General features: G+C 38.0%; 1 protein-coding gene across 2 annotated transcripts in view; it reads left to right on the top strand.

Annotated features, from left to right (window-relative positions):
• Nucleotides 1-16,444, top strand: part of LOC140733582 (exostosin-1-like) — a 453,577-nt gene that overhangs the window by 384,337 nt on the left and 52,796 nt on the right. For both annotated transcript variants that reach the window (XM_073057124.1, XM_073057122.1), the window contains one exon: nucleotides 8,340-8,500. In XM_073057124.1, coding sequence (XP_072913225.1) covers nucleotides 8,340-8,500 — 161 coding nt within the window. The remainder of the gene's footprint in view (nucleotides 1-8,339; nucleotides 8,501-16,444) is intronic.

Consider the following 16,444-nt stretch of genomic DNA (forward strand, 5'->3'; position numbering starts at 1 on the left):
TAGCAGCTTCTATTCATTGACTTTACAAGAATACTTAGTGGAAAAGAGACTTGAACTTCCTCCGCTCCGGCTAGACTTTCATCATTTATAGAATTTTGCTCGTCCATATCTCTGCTTCCTCCATCGTAATATTGACAAAGCCTCTATAAACATTATCCCTACACCTGTTGACCTTATTTATCCCCAGTCCTCTAGCACTGGGAAGTCTGAAGTGCAAATGCTGTTGTGGCTTGACTTCTTTATCTTATTGCCATCCCTCTGACTCTCTTCAGAGCACAGCATAAATACAACTGTAGTTTTTAATGTAAAACTTTTTTCCTTTCTCTCAGTATTGGTGTTCATACCTTCAGACATTAATCCCTACATTATGGAAATTCTTTCCCAAATCACAGACTAGAAATTGGATTGTTCAGGACCTTCTTATTTGCACATAGAAGAATTTACTGGGATTGGTACACGCTAATGTTCAAGAGATTCTAATACCACATCTGACATGGCTGACCTGTCAAGTACCGACCTAGTGATGTTATTACTTAGCAATACCAATTTCTACTTGACAAGAATTGAAACTTTAAGGCAAATCACAACATCAATTGAACACTCACTGTGTAACCATGACTACATTGTATAATTTTCTTAAATTAGTCTTTATTTAAACAGATACTCCATTGACATGGAAGAATCTGGATGGTGATCTTAAAATCTGAATGTATGCCATTCAGTCATCTTCCAGTGTCCATAGAGTATGCAACTAACAGGGAATGTTTACTCCCACATCTGATTGCTGAAGTTTAATGTTCTTAGAAGCAATTCTGAAATCTCCCCCATTTGTGCTTGAAAATATATGATGGAAGCTACAAATTCGTCTCATGTAGGAGCTCGGAGAAAACTTTATTGTCCGACACAGTATTTCTGTAATGCCTTTAAAATATTAACCAAATATTCCTATGGATGTCAAGCTAATAAAGCGTTCTTAATTAATTGCTTGATTTAAATTCCAGTAAGATCCCAAAGATATCACAGAAAGGGTGACCATCATGAGTTTATTTTGCATTTATTTATTTCCTTTCTTCCACGTACAGTCAATAAGAGCAAATTTTAATTAGTATCTAAAAGTTTGCATAATGATTTGCGAGTTCTATAAGAGCCACACGATCTAGTAATCTGAGCAACACACGCAAAATGCTGGAGGGACTCAGCAGGCCAGGCAACATCTGTGGAAAAAGTATAAACAATGTTTCGGGCCAAAACTTTTTTCCATGGATGCTGCCTGGCCTGCTGAGTTCCTCCAGTATTTTGTGTGTGTTGCTCAGATTTCTAGCATCTGCAGATTTTCTCTTGTTTCTGGTACCTTGTGTATTTTCTTTGAATTTCAAAATGCCAACTCTAAACATTAGAGACCTAATGGATTTTGACCAAATTCAGTTTATTTTCCCAATTAAAATATTGTTCATTTTTCCACAATAAATTCCCCAGAATGTACTTTTCTTCGATAACTTTATTTACATAACTTCCAAAGCCTTACCAAAGTTACTCTAATCAAAGTTTAGTTAGATTAACAATATCACCTCAAGTGTCCCAAAATGCGGTTTCAAATTACTCTGCAATTGCTGTTGTTGTCATATGTGGAAATCTCATATCTTGGATAAAATATTGTTACATAATTCAAAGCCAAAATTGCACACGACCACAGTAAAATACAGCAGTTATCAGCCTAAAGCAGGGGTGTCAAATTCATTTTAGGTCACGGGCCGGATTGAGCAAAATGCAGCTTCATGCGGGCCGGATCAGTCGGACGCGTGCGAACGCAGCTTTCGTTGCCTCCGTTTTTTCAGCCTGCTCTCATGTGTCTCAGTCTCTGCTATAACTACAAAGTGTTTCACTTTACAAATTCCGTTTCTTATGAAGAAGACTGCCGAGCAAGACTGCCGAATAAACACAAAAAACCCTGAAAACCTGGTACCTGAATAATCTCAGCATTAGCCATATCATATGCCATAGGCGCTTCGATTACTGGGGCCAGCTTTAATAGTAATTAGATATTATCTCGCGGGCCAAAGATAATTCCACCACGGGCCGGATTTGGCCCGCGGGCCTTGAGTTTGACATATATGGCCTAAAGAGTACTGATAACATCCAATCCTTCTTCACATCATCCACTAAAGAGTCACCTTTACTAATCAGAACACAAGGGTGTGAATTGATTTGCTACAACATTTTGAAGTAATGGGCAGTTCACACTGATATATCACAAAACTTATTTCTGTATTGTTTGTTTGAAATGCAGGGGTTACTAAAACCTGGAGGTTACGTCTAGAGCTATTGGTTGCCCTGCATTTTCTTTAGTGGCCCTGACAGGTTTCCTGACCCACTTGGCAATACAGATACTATCTCCTGACTTGTATCTTTCTGACGAGGCTTGTATGTCCCATTCTCTCTCTTGTATCTCCTTCTGTTCCTCTGCTTATTGGTTATCATCAGGAGTGTGTCTTTATGAGAAGATCCTCTTCCCAGATAGGTGCACAGCAAGTAATCAGAAGCTGTACTCAACTGTACAAAGCAACTGCATGGGTTTCACTTCAATGATTTATTTCTGGCATGCACCATACTCATGCTGTTTCTGCAAACTTTTTGGCTAATTTTGCATATTCTTGTTGAGGATACAATGGGGAGCTATTGCAAACTTTAGCACAGTTTCAGTGCACCAAAAAGGAATGAAATCCAGTTTGTTTTCATTGTCTCCATATCTCTCTTTAATATCTTTCTCGTCATATTCTCAATATTTAGTTTAATCAGTGAGCAATTTTATTTGATTAACTGCAAGTTGATCTATTATTTCTACGATTTGTGTTTATTTTCCCTTACCCTGCACTTCGGGTGTTGGTCTTTATTATTTTAATTGTTGTATTATTTATACATTTGTTGATAATAAATGTACTTTTTATTTGAACTTCTGGACTTTTTGAACTAACTTGTACATGTTGCATGTTTGTGTCTGAGGCATTTGTCCTGTCAGCACAGCATGAATATTTGGTCAGTCATCTTTTTCAATAGGTGGATTTTTTGACTACAATATATTGGACAAGATTGAGTTATGGGTTGGCAGCTGCAAACAACACTTTGACTATAAGCATACAAAGCAAATACCATGCATAATATAGAAACGTCTTAACTTCACTAACCTTCAAATGCTGAACAGATAGCAAATAGTATTCTCCTATTTAATGGACATTAGATGAGAACAATCCATCTTGTCAGCAGTAGGTTTAGCAGAATCGTCTCCATTTACTTCAAGTGAGCAAAACTCTGGTTATGCCAATTAAGCACTGGGACTACAAGCTATTCCCCACAGAATTGCCAGATTTATAAAAGCTTGTCAAATTGAGCCACAGAGTGACATTACAGCTGTGATTCAAAACAGATTGTTCCAATATAATGAGCTTGTTTCGAATATTCCCAATATGCCATTATCACTCCAATCATGTTATACAGCAGAATTAAATCAAAATAAATAATGTCATTGCTTACTTGTATAAAATCCTTGTTTAAAAATGTTTACTACTGAAGCTTTACATTTCATAGAAAAATAGGTAAATTCAACTGGGAGGATCTGAATGGCAAGAAATGTAGTCCTGAAGCCTTCGTTTATATCCAGCCAGCCTGGTGAGATGAAAATCTCAGGTCTCTGACAATAAGAATGGTCTTTCATGAAATATCTAAATTCAGTTCCTTGAGGCAACTTTGTCCACAAGAAGAGAAAAAACTGCCAGGAATTCGCCACTAATTGGCACCAAGTTAAGACTCTCTGTCAGAAACATAACGGGAATGGAAGAATATGTCAAGTAGAAAAGTCCACTAAACCTAGAAAAAAAACAAAAAATAAACAGAAAACATTATGAAAACTGTGTTTTAATCATTACTAAAAGCAAAAATAGGATGTGTGTTATGTGGGATGATGTTGGCTATTTGTCATGTGCTGTTGCATTTCGTGCAAAAAAAATTTTTTGAAGTCCAAGCCTGAATATTTCTTTGCTGTTTCAAATAGTGAAAAATAAAATAATGTATTAGCTGTGAATACCCATTAATCTGTCAGCTGTAAACTGTAAATTCAGATTCATATTGTATTAATCTACAGACCCATCATAATACCACTTTTCTGTGTGCCTTTCAAGATTGTAGATTGAGTGGTTATCATGTAATAAATTGAAAATTGCAAGAATTAAATCAATAGTTTTTAACTTAAATAATGTTAAATGTAAACAGCGTGTAAATCATGTCAATGCCACCTCAAAAGTAGATATTAAGATACCCGTAGTAACTAAAAATGGAAAACAACTTTTTTTAGTTATTCATGGACTGTGGGTGGTATTGGCATGTTCAGTGTATACCATCCATTCCTAATTCCATTTGAGAATTTAGTGAACAAGAACCACCTTGATGGCTGCACACCACATTGTGCAGTCACAGGGCTGTTAAGTACACAGTCCCCAATATCCAGTGATAATGTATTTCCAAGTTAGAACATGAGTGGTGTTGAGGGGAATTTTGAGGCGCTTGTGTCCCTGAGCATGTTAATGTTTATGGAAAGGAACTTTATCCAAATTCCACAGAGCTAACCATTACATGTACTATAATTATACCTTGTTACCATGCATGGCTTGCTTCAAATTATATTGTTGTACGTCCAGTACTCCATTTTGCAACACCTCTCTGCCTTTTAGATCGAATTGCCTTGGTAGGAATCGTGGTTGGGCCAGGCACAGATTGGTAATCCCAAAATATTATTCCCCTATTTAGTCTGTATCCATTCTTAAATTGACCCTACCCCCAGGAATCAGAAATGAAAAATTTTCAACCTTTTTAATTATATTAGTCATTTCAACCATTTTCACACAAGTAAATTTGTATGTTAGATTGAATTAACCCTAAAACCCACCACTGATATTTAAGGCTTACTACAACTATGTTGTCGCCTGAAAATGTTCTTAAACTATCATTTGAATAATGTCTGATCTAACAAATTAAGTATAATAAGGTCTTCAGTTTGGATTGTTTGCATGACTGACAATCTGAATTAATTGCAGAGTTTGATTATTTTATTATAATAAAATAACATAATACAAATGATTTATTGAAATCTCCATCTCAGCTGCTAACAAATTCACTTGAAAATATTTACATGCAAGTGCCATTGTGACTGCACAGATTCTCTAAAAAAGATGAGCAGTTTTCTTCAAATGTCATCCTTCACCCTTGTCACTACTTCTTTACCCTATCTAATGCAGCAATATTTACAACATTGTTTTGAAATATACTGAGGGCAACTGGGATTGTTTATACTAAAGCAGTACATGTCTACATCTGTTTAGCAATTTAAATGGTGATGGCAGATCCAACAAGCAAGCAAAAAAAAATTATGTTGAAGTAGATCTTACTTGATAAAATTGCATCTTTTGCATTTAGGCCATTGTAATACTGTGCCAGATGTGCAGATGGTGGGCCACACTGAATTTTACAGTAGTGTTTCTTCTTCCTTATTTAGTAGGCTCCTGGCATGTAAAGGAAAACTTGTCCAGATGGTTTTGCTGTAATAATCTTAGCCAAAGAATTTATAATGTATCAAAATAGTAAATCTTAAAAATTGGTGACAGCGGAATATTACTGTGCTGACTGTTGCAAACTAAAGAACTGGTGGGGGTTGTTGAAGGTAGCAGAGCTGTTATCTGAAGTGCTTCTCCACAGAAAGATGTGTAAAGGAGCTCAGGGGTAAATTTCCGGCTTTGGCATAGAGCTTCATATTTAGAAATTCATATCAAGAATTTAGGCAAATGCCCTTCAGATTTTTCAGCTGTTATTTCAAATGTCCTTTTAGCATTCTATGGCGAGGGGAACTGGGCTGAAATAGTTGGTAAATGTTAACTGAATTCTCTGGATGGATTAAATAATGTTTTCATGCTTTGGACTATACTATGCTTTTATGTGTCCAGTTACTGGAATTAACCAGAATCCACACAAATCTGACCCAAATTCAAATCCCATCATGGTGATTGTTGAGTTTAAGTTAAATGAATTAACTGAATGTTTTAAAAAATTCTCGCAATATTGACCACAAAACAGTTGAATAGTTGTTAAAAACAGTCTGGTCCATATATGATTCCAGAATCCTTCGATGAGGATAACTCTGAAATGACCAAACAGTTAGGGATGACCAAGTAATGCTAGACTTGCCAGCATTGGTGTGAAACTAAGTCTTCAATGTAGGGAGGCCAGTGGCTGCACAAGTTACCTTACAGGTCGCCTGGAGATCATACTCGGTGATCAAGCACAATATGGCATATTTTTTCTCAGCATTTCAGTGATATTTGAAATATTAGATACAGCACAATACAGGACCTTCAGCTCACAAAACTGTGTGAACATGTTCTTACCATAGTAATTACCTAGGGATATCCATAGCCCTCTATTTTTCTAACTTTCTTGTTTCCATAAATATTTTTTCAAGGAAGATGGAGTACTTTTTTGCTTAAATTGTGAACAACTCATTGAATAGGCAATCATGATTTATTTTTATTTTTATTTTCAGTGTTTTATTTTTCTGTCAATATGTATCTCAGCAAAATATATTCAATCCCAAAGTGATCATAGTACATAAGACATGAAACTGGCATTGATAGTATATTTTTAAAAATCATTTACTGTATTTCTGTACCTAAATGTATTACTGGCAAGTATTTGAATGACACAATTCTTTTTTGTAGTTCACTATTTAATCAGCTTCTTCTATTTCATATTGCACAATTTGTTCTCTACTCTCGCTGTCTACATGAAGAGAAGACCAAATATTTGAATTTTCTTTATTCACATTTCATAAAATCACAGAGCATTCAAGGGGAAATCATGCAGCCTATCATGTCCATAAAAAACAATCAATAATCTTTCCATGCAGCTCTGAGAAAGAAATCTTTTAAAACACTTCAATGTATATCCATTTTCTCATATAAATCGCAGTGGGTTTTATCTCTTATTATTCTTTCAGTTCATATCAAACATTACAGAAATTGTTCTGCATCTGTCAAATTTCTTTTGGCAATTGTATTAATTTTTTGTATTCTGGAGTAACTGGTTTTGTTAATAAAAGGTCAATACTTTGGTTTTTATTATCTGAGTATTGACCTTCTATTAATGAAACCAGTTAATCTTTATTTATTCTATTAGTAGCCCTTATTATTTTGAATGTTTCTGTTAAACATTCTCATAATTGTTTCTGTTCAAGAGAATAATCCCAGTTTCTCCATACATTCCTCAAAGTCCTTTGAAGCTAGCAACATCCTGAGCTCTTCCCCGTTCCTTTCCAGTCCTGCCGAAGAGTCTTGGCCCACAACATAGACTGTTTATTCATTTCCATAGATGCTGCCTGACCTTCTGAGTTCTTCCAGCATTATGATTGTGGATTCCCAGTATCTGCAGAATCTCTTGTGTTAACACCCCAATAAACTCCTTGAGCTTTCAACAAGCCTTGACAAATTTTTAAAAATTTAACATAACTTATCTAATTTTAGATGTAATTATCCTACTGCCAAATCTAGTTTAATGTAGTAAATCAATTTTGTCCCTTTAAGTTGGTAAATTGGTTTATTATTGTCCCATGTACCAAGGTATAATGAAAAACTCTTCTGCATGTCATCCATACAGAGCATTTAATTACATTAGTACATTAAGGTACTGCAAGGGGAAAGCAATAACACAATGTAGAATGAAGTAATTCAATTACAGAGAACGTGTAGCGCAGTCAGACAATAAGGAGCAAACGTCATAGGTCAAGTGTGTGGTCAAGAGTCCATTTTATCTAATGAGGGGGTCAGTTCAATAGTTATATAATAACAGAATAGAAGCTGTCTTTGAGCCTGGTGGGATGTACTTTTAGGCTTTTGCATCTTCTGCTCAGTGAGAGGAGGAAGGAGAGAGTGCCTGGGATAGGTGAGGTCTTTATTTTGTTTGCCTTAAAGAGGCAGAGTGTGTATAGAAAGAGTGTGTGGAGGGGAGACTGTTTTCCATGATTGCTGAGCTGTGTCCATAACTCTGCAGATTCTTGCAGACTCGGGTAGAGCCATTGTCATTACCAGTTGTCATAACTACGTGGTTTGTAGTTATGAGATTTGAGCTGTCTCGAAAGCAGAAGCTACTTAGACAGCTCAATATTAGCTTCCTAGAAGCTAATATGACATCTGAGTATTTCCTCAACCTTTACTTTATGGAGAAAGATCTACTGTTCTGACTGTTTTTTTTATTATTCTCAGAATCTCAAAACCAGATTGTTGACCTTATTATTTTGTTCTCAGGTTGATTTTGCCTTCATTGTATGGCATAGTTTCCCAGACCGGATAGTTGGTTACCCAGCCCGAAGTCATTACTGGGACAACAGTAAGGGACGATGGGGGTATACCTCAAAGTGGACTAATGAATATTCCATGGTTCTGACTGGTGCAGCATTTTATCACAGGCAAGTTCATAATCACTTTGTTGCACCTTATTCTGCTTTTGTATTTATTTACATTTAATTTTGAGAAAACTACAGTCTGCATACTAGAAAAGCAACACTTCCTCAAGTTTGCATTTCATCAAGAAATATATATCTCATATTTCAAAGTTGTTTCAGATATTTTATACTACCTTTAAATAACTTAATATTTAACTTTTTAACCCACTCCATTATCTTGATATTTTATTTTTTGAAATTCATAGGTTATTAAACATTACAAAAATTTGAAGAATTTACCTCATATTTCCTATGGATTTATACGAAGCATCCTTTTGATACTGTAACATACTTTAATTTCTAGGCTTTAGTTATTTATCACTTGTACAAGTATTGATACATTTGCATTGTATTTTAAAGTAGATAACAATCTACAGTAAAATGTTGGGACAAGGGCTGATTTTAGGAAAGCACTTTGCTATTGAGCAGAGTGCTCCACAAAATTTGCAAAATTCAGCAAGGTTTCAGAGTTTCTACAATAATTTCCAGGCTACAACTAACCTATAGCTATATTTTAATGTTCAGCTGTTTGGACCTAAATGGAATATTTGTACATTTCAGCCTAACTCCCAAAATCACCTTCAGGATTGAAGCTAAAAAACAATTCAATATGAAGCAACATACACAAAAATCTTGAGGGGCTCATGTCCTTGTACCTCAAACCCATTCTATGCCCCTTGGTTCAGTCCCTTCCCATCTACAGCATTTCTCATGCTCTCGATCTCCACCATGGATGCCCAGACCCTATACACTTACCCTCGTCAAGAAGGCCTTAAAGCTCTCCGCTTCTTTCTCAATAGAAGAACCAACGAGTTCCCCTCCACCATCACCCTCCTCCATCAGGCAGAACTGACCCTCACTCTTGAGAATTTCTCCTTCAGCTCCTCCCACTTTTTCTGGACTTGTAGGGTAGCCATGTGCATCCACATGACCCAGCTATGCCTGCCTTTTCATTGGCTATTGTCCATCTCTTAAGCTTTCCCTGGTAATGCTCTCCAACTCTTCCTTTGCTACATTGAGGACTGCATTGTTGCTGCTTCATACACCCATGCTGATTTCATCAACTTTTTCCTCCAACTTCCACCCTGCCCTTAAATTCACTTGGCCCATTTCTGACACCTCTCTTCCCCTTTCTCGTTCTCTCTATCTCTATTTCTGGAGACAGGCTGTCTACTGACATCTTTTATAAACCTATTGCTTCCCACAACTGTCCTGACTATACCTTTTCCCACCCTGTCGCATGTAAAAATGCCATTCCCTTTCCTCAGTTCCTTTGTCTCTGGCTGCACTGTGCCCAGGATGAGGTTTCCCTTTCCAAACCATCAGAGGCGTCTTTCTTCCTCAAAGAAAGGAATTTCCCTTCTTCCACCATTGACACTGCCCTCACCTGCATCTCCTCCACTTCCTGGACTTGAGGCTCACCCTAACTTCCAGCTGCCTTAACAGTGCTAGAGTTACTTTTGTCTTTACCTACTACTCCGTGAACCTCTGCATCCAACACATATTTTCAGCAACTTTCACCACCTCTAAAGGGATACTAACACTAAATACATCTTTGCCTCCCCCCCTCTCCTTTTTCCACAGCGATCACCCCCTCCACAATTCCCTTGTTCATTCATCCCTCCCCACTAATCCTCCTCCAGGCACTTACCCCTGCAGGCTACACCTGCCCATTCACGTCTGCTCTCACCGCCATTCAGGACCCCAAATAATCCTTCCAGGTGAGGCAACACTTCACCTGTGAATCTGTTGTGGTCATCTATTGTATCCAGTGCTTCTGATGCAGACTCCTCAACATGGCTGGGTTCTGTTATAAATTGGGGGACAGCTTTGTCGAGTACCTCTGCTCCATCCTCCCAAAGTGGAACTTCCTGGTAGCCCATCATCTTAATTCTAATTGCCATTCCAGTTTTGACATGTCACTCCACGGCCTCCTCTTCTGCCACAATGAGGCCACCCTCAGGGTGGGAGAGCAACATCTTATATTCCGTCTGGATAACCTCCAACCTGATTCTATGACTATCGATTTCTCCTTTTGGTTAAAGAAAACTTTCTCCCTCCTCTCTTCTTCTATTCCCCACTCTGACCTCTTACCTCTTCACACCTACCTAACACCTCCCCCTGGTGCCTTGCTCCTTTTTCTTCTATGGTCCTCCCTCCTCTCCTATCAGATTCTTTCATCTCCAGCTCGTTACTTGTCTTCATCTATCACCTTTTACCGATCCTTCTTCCCCTCACCCCACCTTTTTATTCTGGTGTCTTCCCCCTTTCTCTCCAGTGCTGAAGAAGGGTCTCCACCCGAAAAGTCAACTGTTTTTCATTTCCATGGATGCTGCCTGACCTGCTAAGTTCAAATCAAATTTAATTATATTCAAACCATACATAGACACAGCTGAATGAGACAGCATTCCCCTGGGGACAAGGTGCAAAACATTCAAAATAACAAGCAAACTTTCCAAAATTGAAGAAGTATTTTATTCTGTACCTCTAATTTTTGGGTAGTGACTTGAGAATTCTGTAACCCAAATAGTTGTAATACAAAGTCTGTACTGCCTTACTATTTCCTCCTTGGCCTTGCTTTAAACTAGAAGGAAGTTTTATGGAAATAAAGAAAATTAAACAGCTATTACACAAGATAGATCAAGTTGCTTCACAGCCGATGAAACATAGTTGATTTTATCAAGTTGTCGCAGTGAGAATATAAGCAAAGACAAGTTGTGCTGTACAGAGTTCCTCAGATACAACATTGACATATTATGACCCACAATTCCAAATCACCATGTTTGGTGGTGTTAGTTGAAAGATAAATGTAGTTTAGGACAATATACTGTAAAGTATCGGTTGGAGCTCAGAGTGCAGTGGGATCTTTTCCATCTGCATTCATGTATATGTGTTAAGCACTCACAAACCAGAAGTGTGACAATGGTAAAACCAATCAGTGTTGGTGTTATATTTTAAAGGTAAACCAATGGACCGGAATATTTTGTTGCCATTTTTAACATCCCTACTCGCACAAAGCTTGATTCCATTACTCGTTATGGACCAACAATCAAAACTGATTTTTAAATATATGTTTTAACATAAACAACAAAATAAGTCTCTTAGATGATGACCAAAACTGGTCTGATAAGTTTAATTTTGGATTAGCATTGGTATTTTTGCTAGGTGTTTTAATGAAGAGTTCAAATGCAACTGTCTGTTATATGTTGATGAAATAGTATGTCTTAGAATTGTTTTACCTGCTCTAAATGCTTGGGAAGAGGAGAAATCACTTGCAAGCTTCATGATGATTCCTTGCTTGTCCGATTGGTTAGAATTTAAGCAAAAACAAGGTGTGTGTCATATGGAGCTGTTCGGGAACATCAAAACAAGTATTGAGTTGATTACATCAGTTTTTACATAGAACAGAGCAGTCATTCCTATGGTCAATTGTTGTTCTCCTCGTCTCCAGTCAAGATTAATCAAATGTTTAATGTTTTCTTAAAAATTAATACAATAGAGTATGATTTCAATTTTCTTTGCAATTTAATTTTAAATATAGTATGAAAGTAAAAGCAAGACACGAAATGCTGGAGGAACTCAGCAGGTCAGGCAGCACCTAAACAATCAGTGTTTCAGGCCAAGACCCTTCTACAGGACTGGAAAGGAAGATACCAGAAAGAAAACGTGGGGGGGAGGTGGTGAAGGAGGATAGTTAGAAGGTGATAGGTGATACCAGCTGGGTAGGGAAGGAATCTGATAGGAGAGGAGAGTGGACCATAGGAGAGAGGGAAGGCGGAAGGGACCCAGGGGGAGGTGACAGACAGGTGAGAAGAAGTAAGAGGCCAGTGTGAGAATAGAAGAAAAGGAGAGGGAAAGGGGAATGTTTCTTACCGGAGGGAGGAATCGATATTCATGCCATCAGGTTAGAGGTTACCCAGCCGGAATATAATGTGTTGCTCCTCCTCCCTGAGGGTGGCCTCATCTTGGCACAAGAGGCCAGGGACAAACATGTCAGAATGGAAATGGAAGTTGGAATTAAAATGTTCGTTAACCAGAAAGTTCCACTTTTGTTGGACAGAGTGGAGGTGCTTGATGAAGCGATCCCCCAATTTAAGTCAAGTCTCACCAAATTAGAGGAGGCCAAATAAGGAGCACTGACAACCCCAGCAGATTCGCAGGTGAAGGACTGTTTGGGGCCCTAAATAGAGGTGAGGGAGGAGGTGAATGAGCAAGTGAAGCACTTTGGCCACTTGCAGGGATAAGTGTCAGAAGAGAGTTTAGTAGAGAAGGATGAATGAAAAGAGTGATTCCTGAGGAGAGTGGAGAGGGGAGGAAGGTAAAGGTATGTTTGGTGGTAGGATCCCTTTGGAGATGTGCAGATATTGTGGAAAATGATGTGTTTGATGTGGAAGGTCATAAGGTGGTAGGTAAGGACAAGAGGAACTCTATCACTGTTAAAGGTGGCAGGAAGATGGGATGAGTGCGGATCTTCCGGAAATGGAGGAAGTTTGGGTGAGAACAGCATCAATGGTGGGGGAAGAAAGAACCCTGTACTTGCAGCAAAGATGAAGGAACTGAGAACAGGGAATAGCATTTTTACAGGAGACAGGTTGGGAAAAGGTATAGTCAAGGTAACCGTGGGAATCGGTAGGTTTATAAAAGATGTCAGTCGACAGTTTGTCTCCAGAGATGAAGAAAGAGAGATCAAGAAAAGTGAGGAAGGTGTCCCAAATGGAGCAAGTGAAATTTAAGGGTAGGGTGGAAGCTAGAGGCAAAGTTGATGAAATGACGAACTCAGCATTGGTGCATGAAGCAGCACCAACCAGTTGTCACTGTAGCAAAGGGAAAGTTGGGGAGCGTTCCCAGGGAAAGCTTAGAGCGTAGACTGTTCCACATAGGCAACGAAGAGGCTGGCATAGCTGGGGCTCGGATGGATGCCCATGGCTCCCTGTCAAGTCTGGAGAAAGTGGGAGGAGCCAAAAGAAAAATTGTTGAGGATGAGGATCAGTTCTTCCAGATGGGAAGATCTGGTGGTGGAGGAGAACTGTTTGGTTCTTTTATTGAGAAAGAAGCAGAGAGCTTAAAGGCTTTCGTGATGAGGGATAGAAGTGTATAGGGACTGGACATTCATGGTAAAAATGAAGCAGTCAGGGCCAGTGAATTGAAAGTAATTCTCCTAACAGTTGCAAAGATGATGACGTATAAATGATATATTTCAAAGGATTGACATAAATTGAGTTAGTCAATGCAGTCAATCGTCTCCTTTACTTAAAATTATGACATTTTTGTACAGTTACCAAACACATTTAATTGTGTGATAATAATTTGATTTACAGTCTTTATCTTGACATCATTAGATTTTAGATTGGATATGAAAGGTTATCTGTCAACGTAAGTGATCAGCACTTCAGATTTTTCCTCTGTTACATAAGTAATAGGAATGCTTGTGAAATACACATATACATGTCTGCTGCAAATACCTTCTTGGATTCAATGGTATTATCTATTCTGCAGACATGATTGAGTATCTCTCTTTTATGGAAGCTGATTCAGTCTAACTTTACTTGCATAGTTGTGTAAATCAGGACTTAACAAAAGGCAATCTTTGCAGTCTTTCATGAATATACTGTTTTAATCTCTCCAAGAGTTGGTCATGAAGAAACTGCTAGACTGCATTATTGTTAAGCTGAGTTATTGTTAAGGTGACTCATTTCAACTGGTACAATATGTAATAGTACAAAATGTGGAAAGAAAAGACAGCTACTATACAATAATAGCTGATTTTACCTGACAAACTAGATGGATTATTACCATTTCCTATCATTTCTAATACCTCACCTTGGTGCAAACTATCTTTAAGTACACTGTGACTACCTTCACAGCTACCCTACTTTTCCCTAGAAGCTCTCTCTTGTTGCATAGTGTGAAAAATTGAAACCATTTAGAAAGCAATGGAATGAAACATATTTGACATGGAATAGTGGCTTGACTTATTTGCTTTATAACACGTGTTATGGAGATGACCGAGGCAAACACTGTAATAGGAAAAAGATGGGCTTGGAATTGATAAATTGGTTTATTATTGTCACATGTACTGGGGTACAGTGGAAAATCTTATCCCGCATGCTTTTCATATAAATCAACAGTGCATTAGGGTAGTACAACATTAAACAATGGTAAAATGCAGAATAAAGTGTCAGAGTTACAGGGAAAGTACAGTGCAGATAGGCAATAAGGTACAATTAGGAGGATTATGAAGTCAAAGGTGCATTTTGTATTACTAGGAAACCATTCAATAGTCTTATAACAGTGGGATAGAAGCTGTCCTTAGGCCTGGTGGGCAGGATGCTGTGGTCATTGATAATGTGATTCATAGAAGATATGGTTTCATAGTGGCAGTTGGATGGGTGAATGTGGGAAGTTTAATTTGGAGACCAGAACTGGTTGTCAAACAGGGAACCAGGTAGCACTATTAAAGGGGTAAGATTAGTGATTAAGTGTTGAAGTGTCTAATGTTGTCAGTGGTCATCAAAAGGGAAGTTTATTTTGATTTCTACCAAGTGTATTACTTTGATTTATTTTGGGATACCATTTACTTCATTCAGTTGGAGAGGGCTATCATGGAATTTCCTCCCCAGCCCTTCCACTCCTCAAGGACAGGTTGATACCAACAAGGTACATTTTTAGCCTATTCCACCCCCTTTGAGAATGTCATAGTTATTGGCCTTCAACCACTGAAGCGATGTAGTTCCTATAATCACATAAGTGACTGAATTGCAGGATTTAGTGTTCCAGGGCACCTGAGTTTTAATCTATCTCTTGCAATAATCAACCTGAAACAGCCTAATTTTACATTGTATACCCGCTGTGCAATGTAGCGACAGTAGCACTAAGGAGGATTCACAACTGCATAAAAAGATAGAAAAGTTCTTTGTCCCAGTTGCACTTGATTGATTCACCAGATGCCTTCCATGTTTGTTTCTAACATTGTTGTTCTGGTTTCTTTAACTTAAAAGTTTGTATTGTTTACATCTTGTTTTAGTGTGCCTTCCTTCCCTGAGCATTTCATGAGGTTGTCCTTGAAAGAGACTTGTATGATGTTCAACAGTTGCCAAGATCTTACCTTAATATTACCTCATTACTATATATTCCTACTCAGACAGAATTACAGGATAGAAGCCACTCAGCTCATCAAGCCTGTACTGCTCTATGCAAAGAAAAAATACACACTAATTGCCTACTTGCTTCACTGTAACCTTACACACTGGCAGTCACAGTCAGGAAGAACAGTGAGCAATGTGTCTTGTTTACGTAGATTAAGCAGGTTAACATGCAGGTTAACACTGCACAGGTCTGAGTTATTTTGTAGTTCTCCTAAGATATTACATCAACTACATTTCCACCATCATTTTTCTCTGTAGTTCCATTAAAACTCCATTAAATTAATTAGGCAAAGTTTCCCTTAACAAGCCCGTGCTGACTTTCTCTCATCAATTTGCACTTTCACTGTCCCTAATTATGATTTCTAGAACTTTCCCCATCAGTGAGATTCAACTAGAGATAATAGGAGTTGCAAAGAAATGTAAGGAAATGGGACAGTGGTGATAACCTGCATCGGCTCAATGAAAATTGGTTTATCATTGTCACATGTACTGAGAATTTTTTTTGTTTGCATGTCTTCCGTACAGATATTTTCAAAACACAAGTACAGTACATTGAGGTAGTACAACAGGGAAAACAGTAACAGAATCCAGAATGAAGTGCTGCAGTTGCAGAGAAAGTGCGCTACAGGTGAACAATAAGGTGCAAAGGCCATACTGAGGTAGATTGTGAGTTGAGAATTTATCTTTATCACACAAGAGCCTTTTCAATGGTCATAACAGAGGGCTGGAAGCTGTCACTCTGTTATAACCCTAGTGGTGCACG

The sequence above is a fragment of the Hemitrygon akajei genome, chromosome 9 (assembly GCF_048418815.1).
Source record: "Hemitrygon akajei chromosome 9, sHemAka1.3, whole genome shotgun sequence".
NCBI lineage: Eukaryota > Metazoa > Chordata > Chondrichthyes > Myliobatiformes > Dasyatidae > Hemitrygon > Hemitrygon akajei.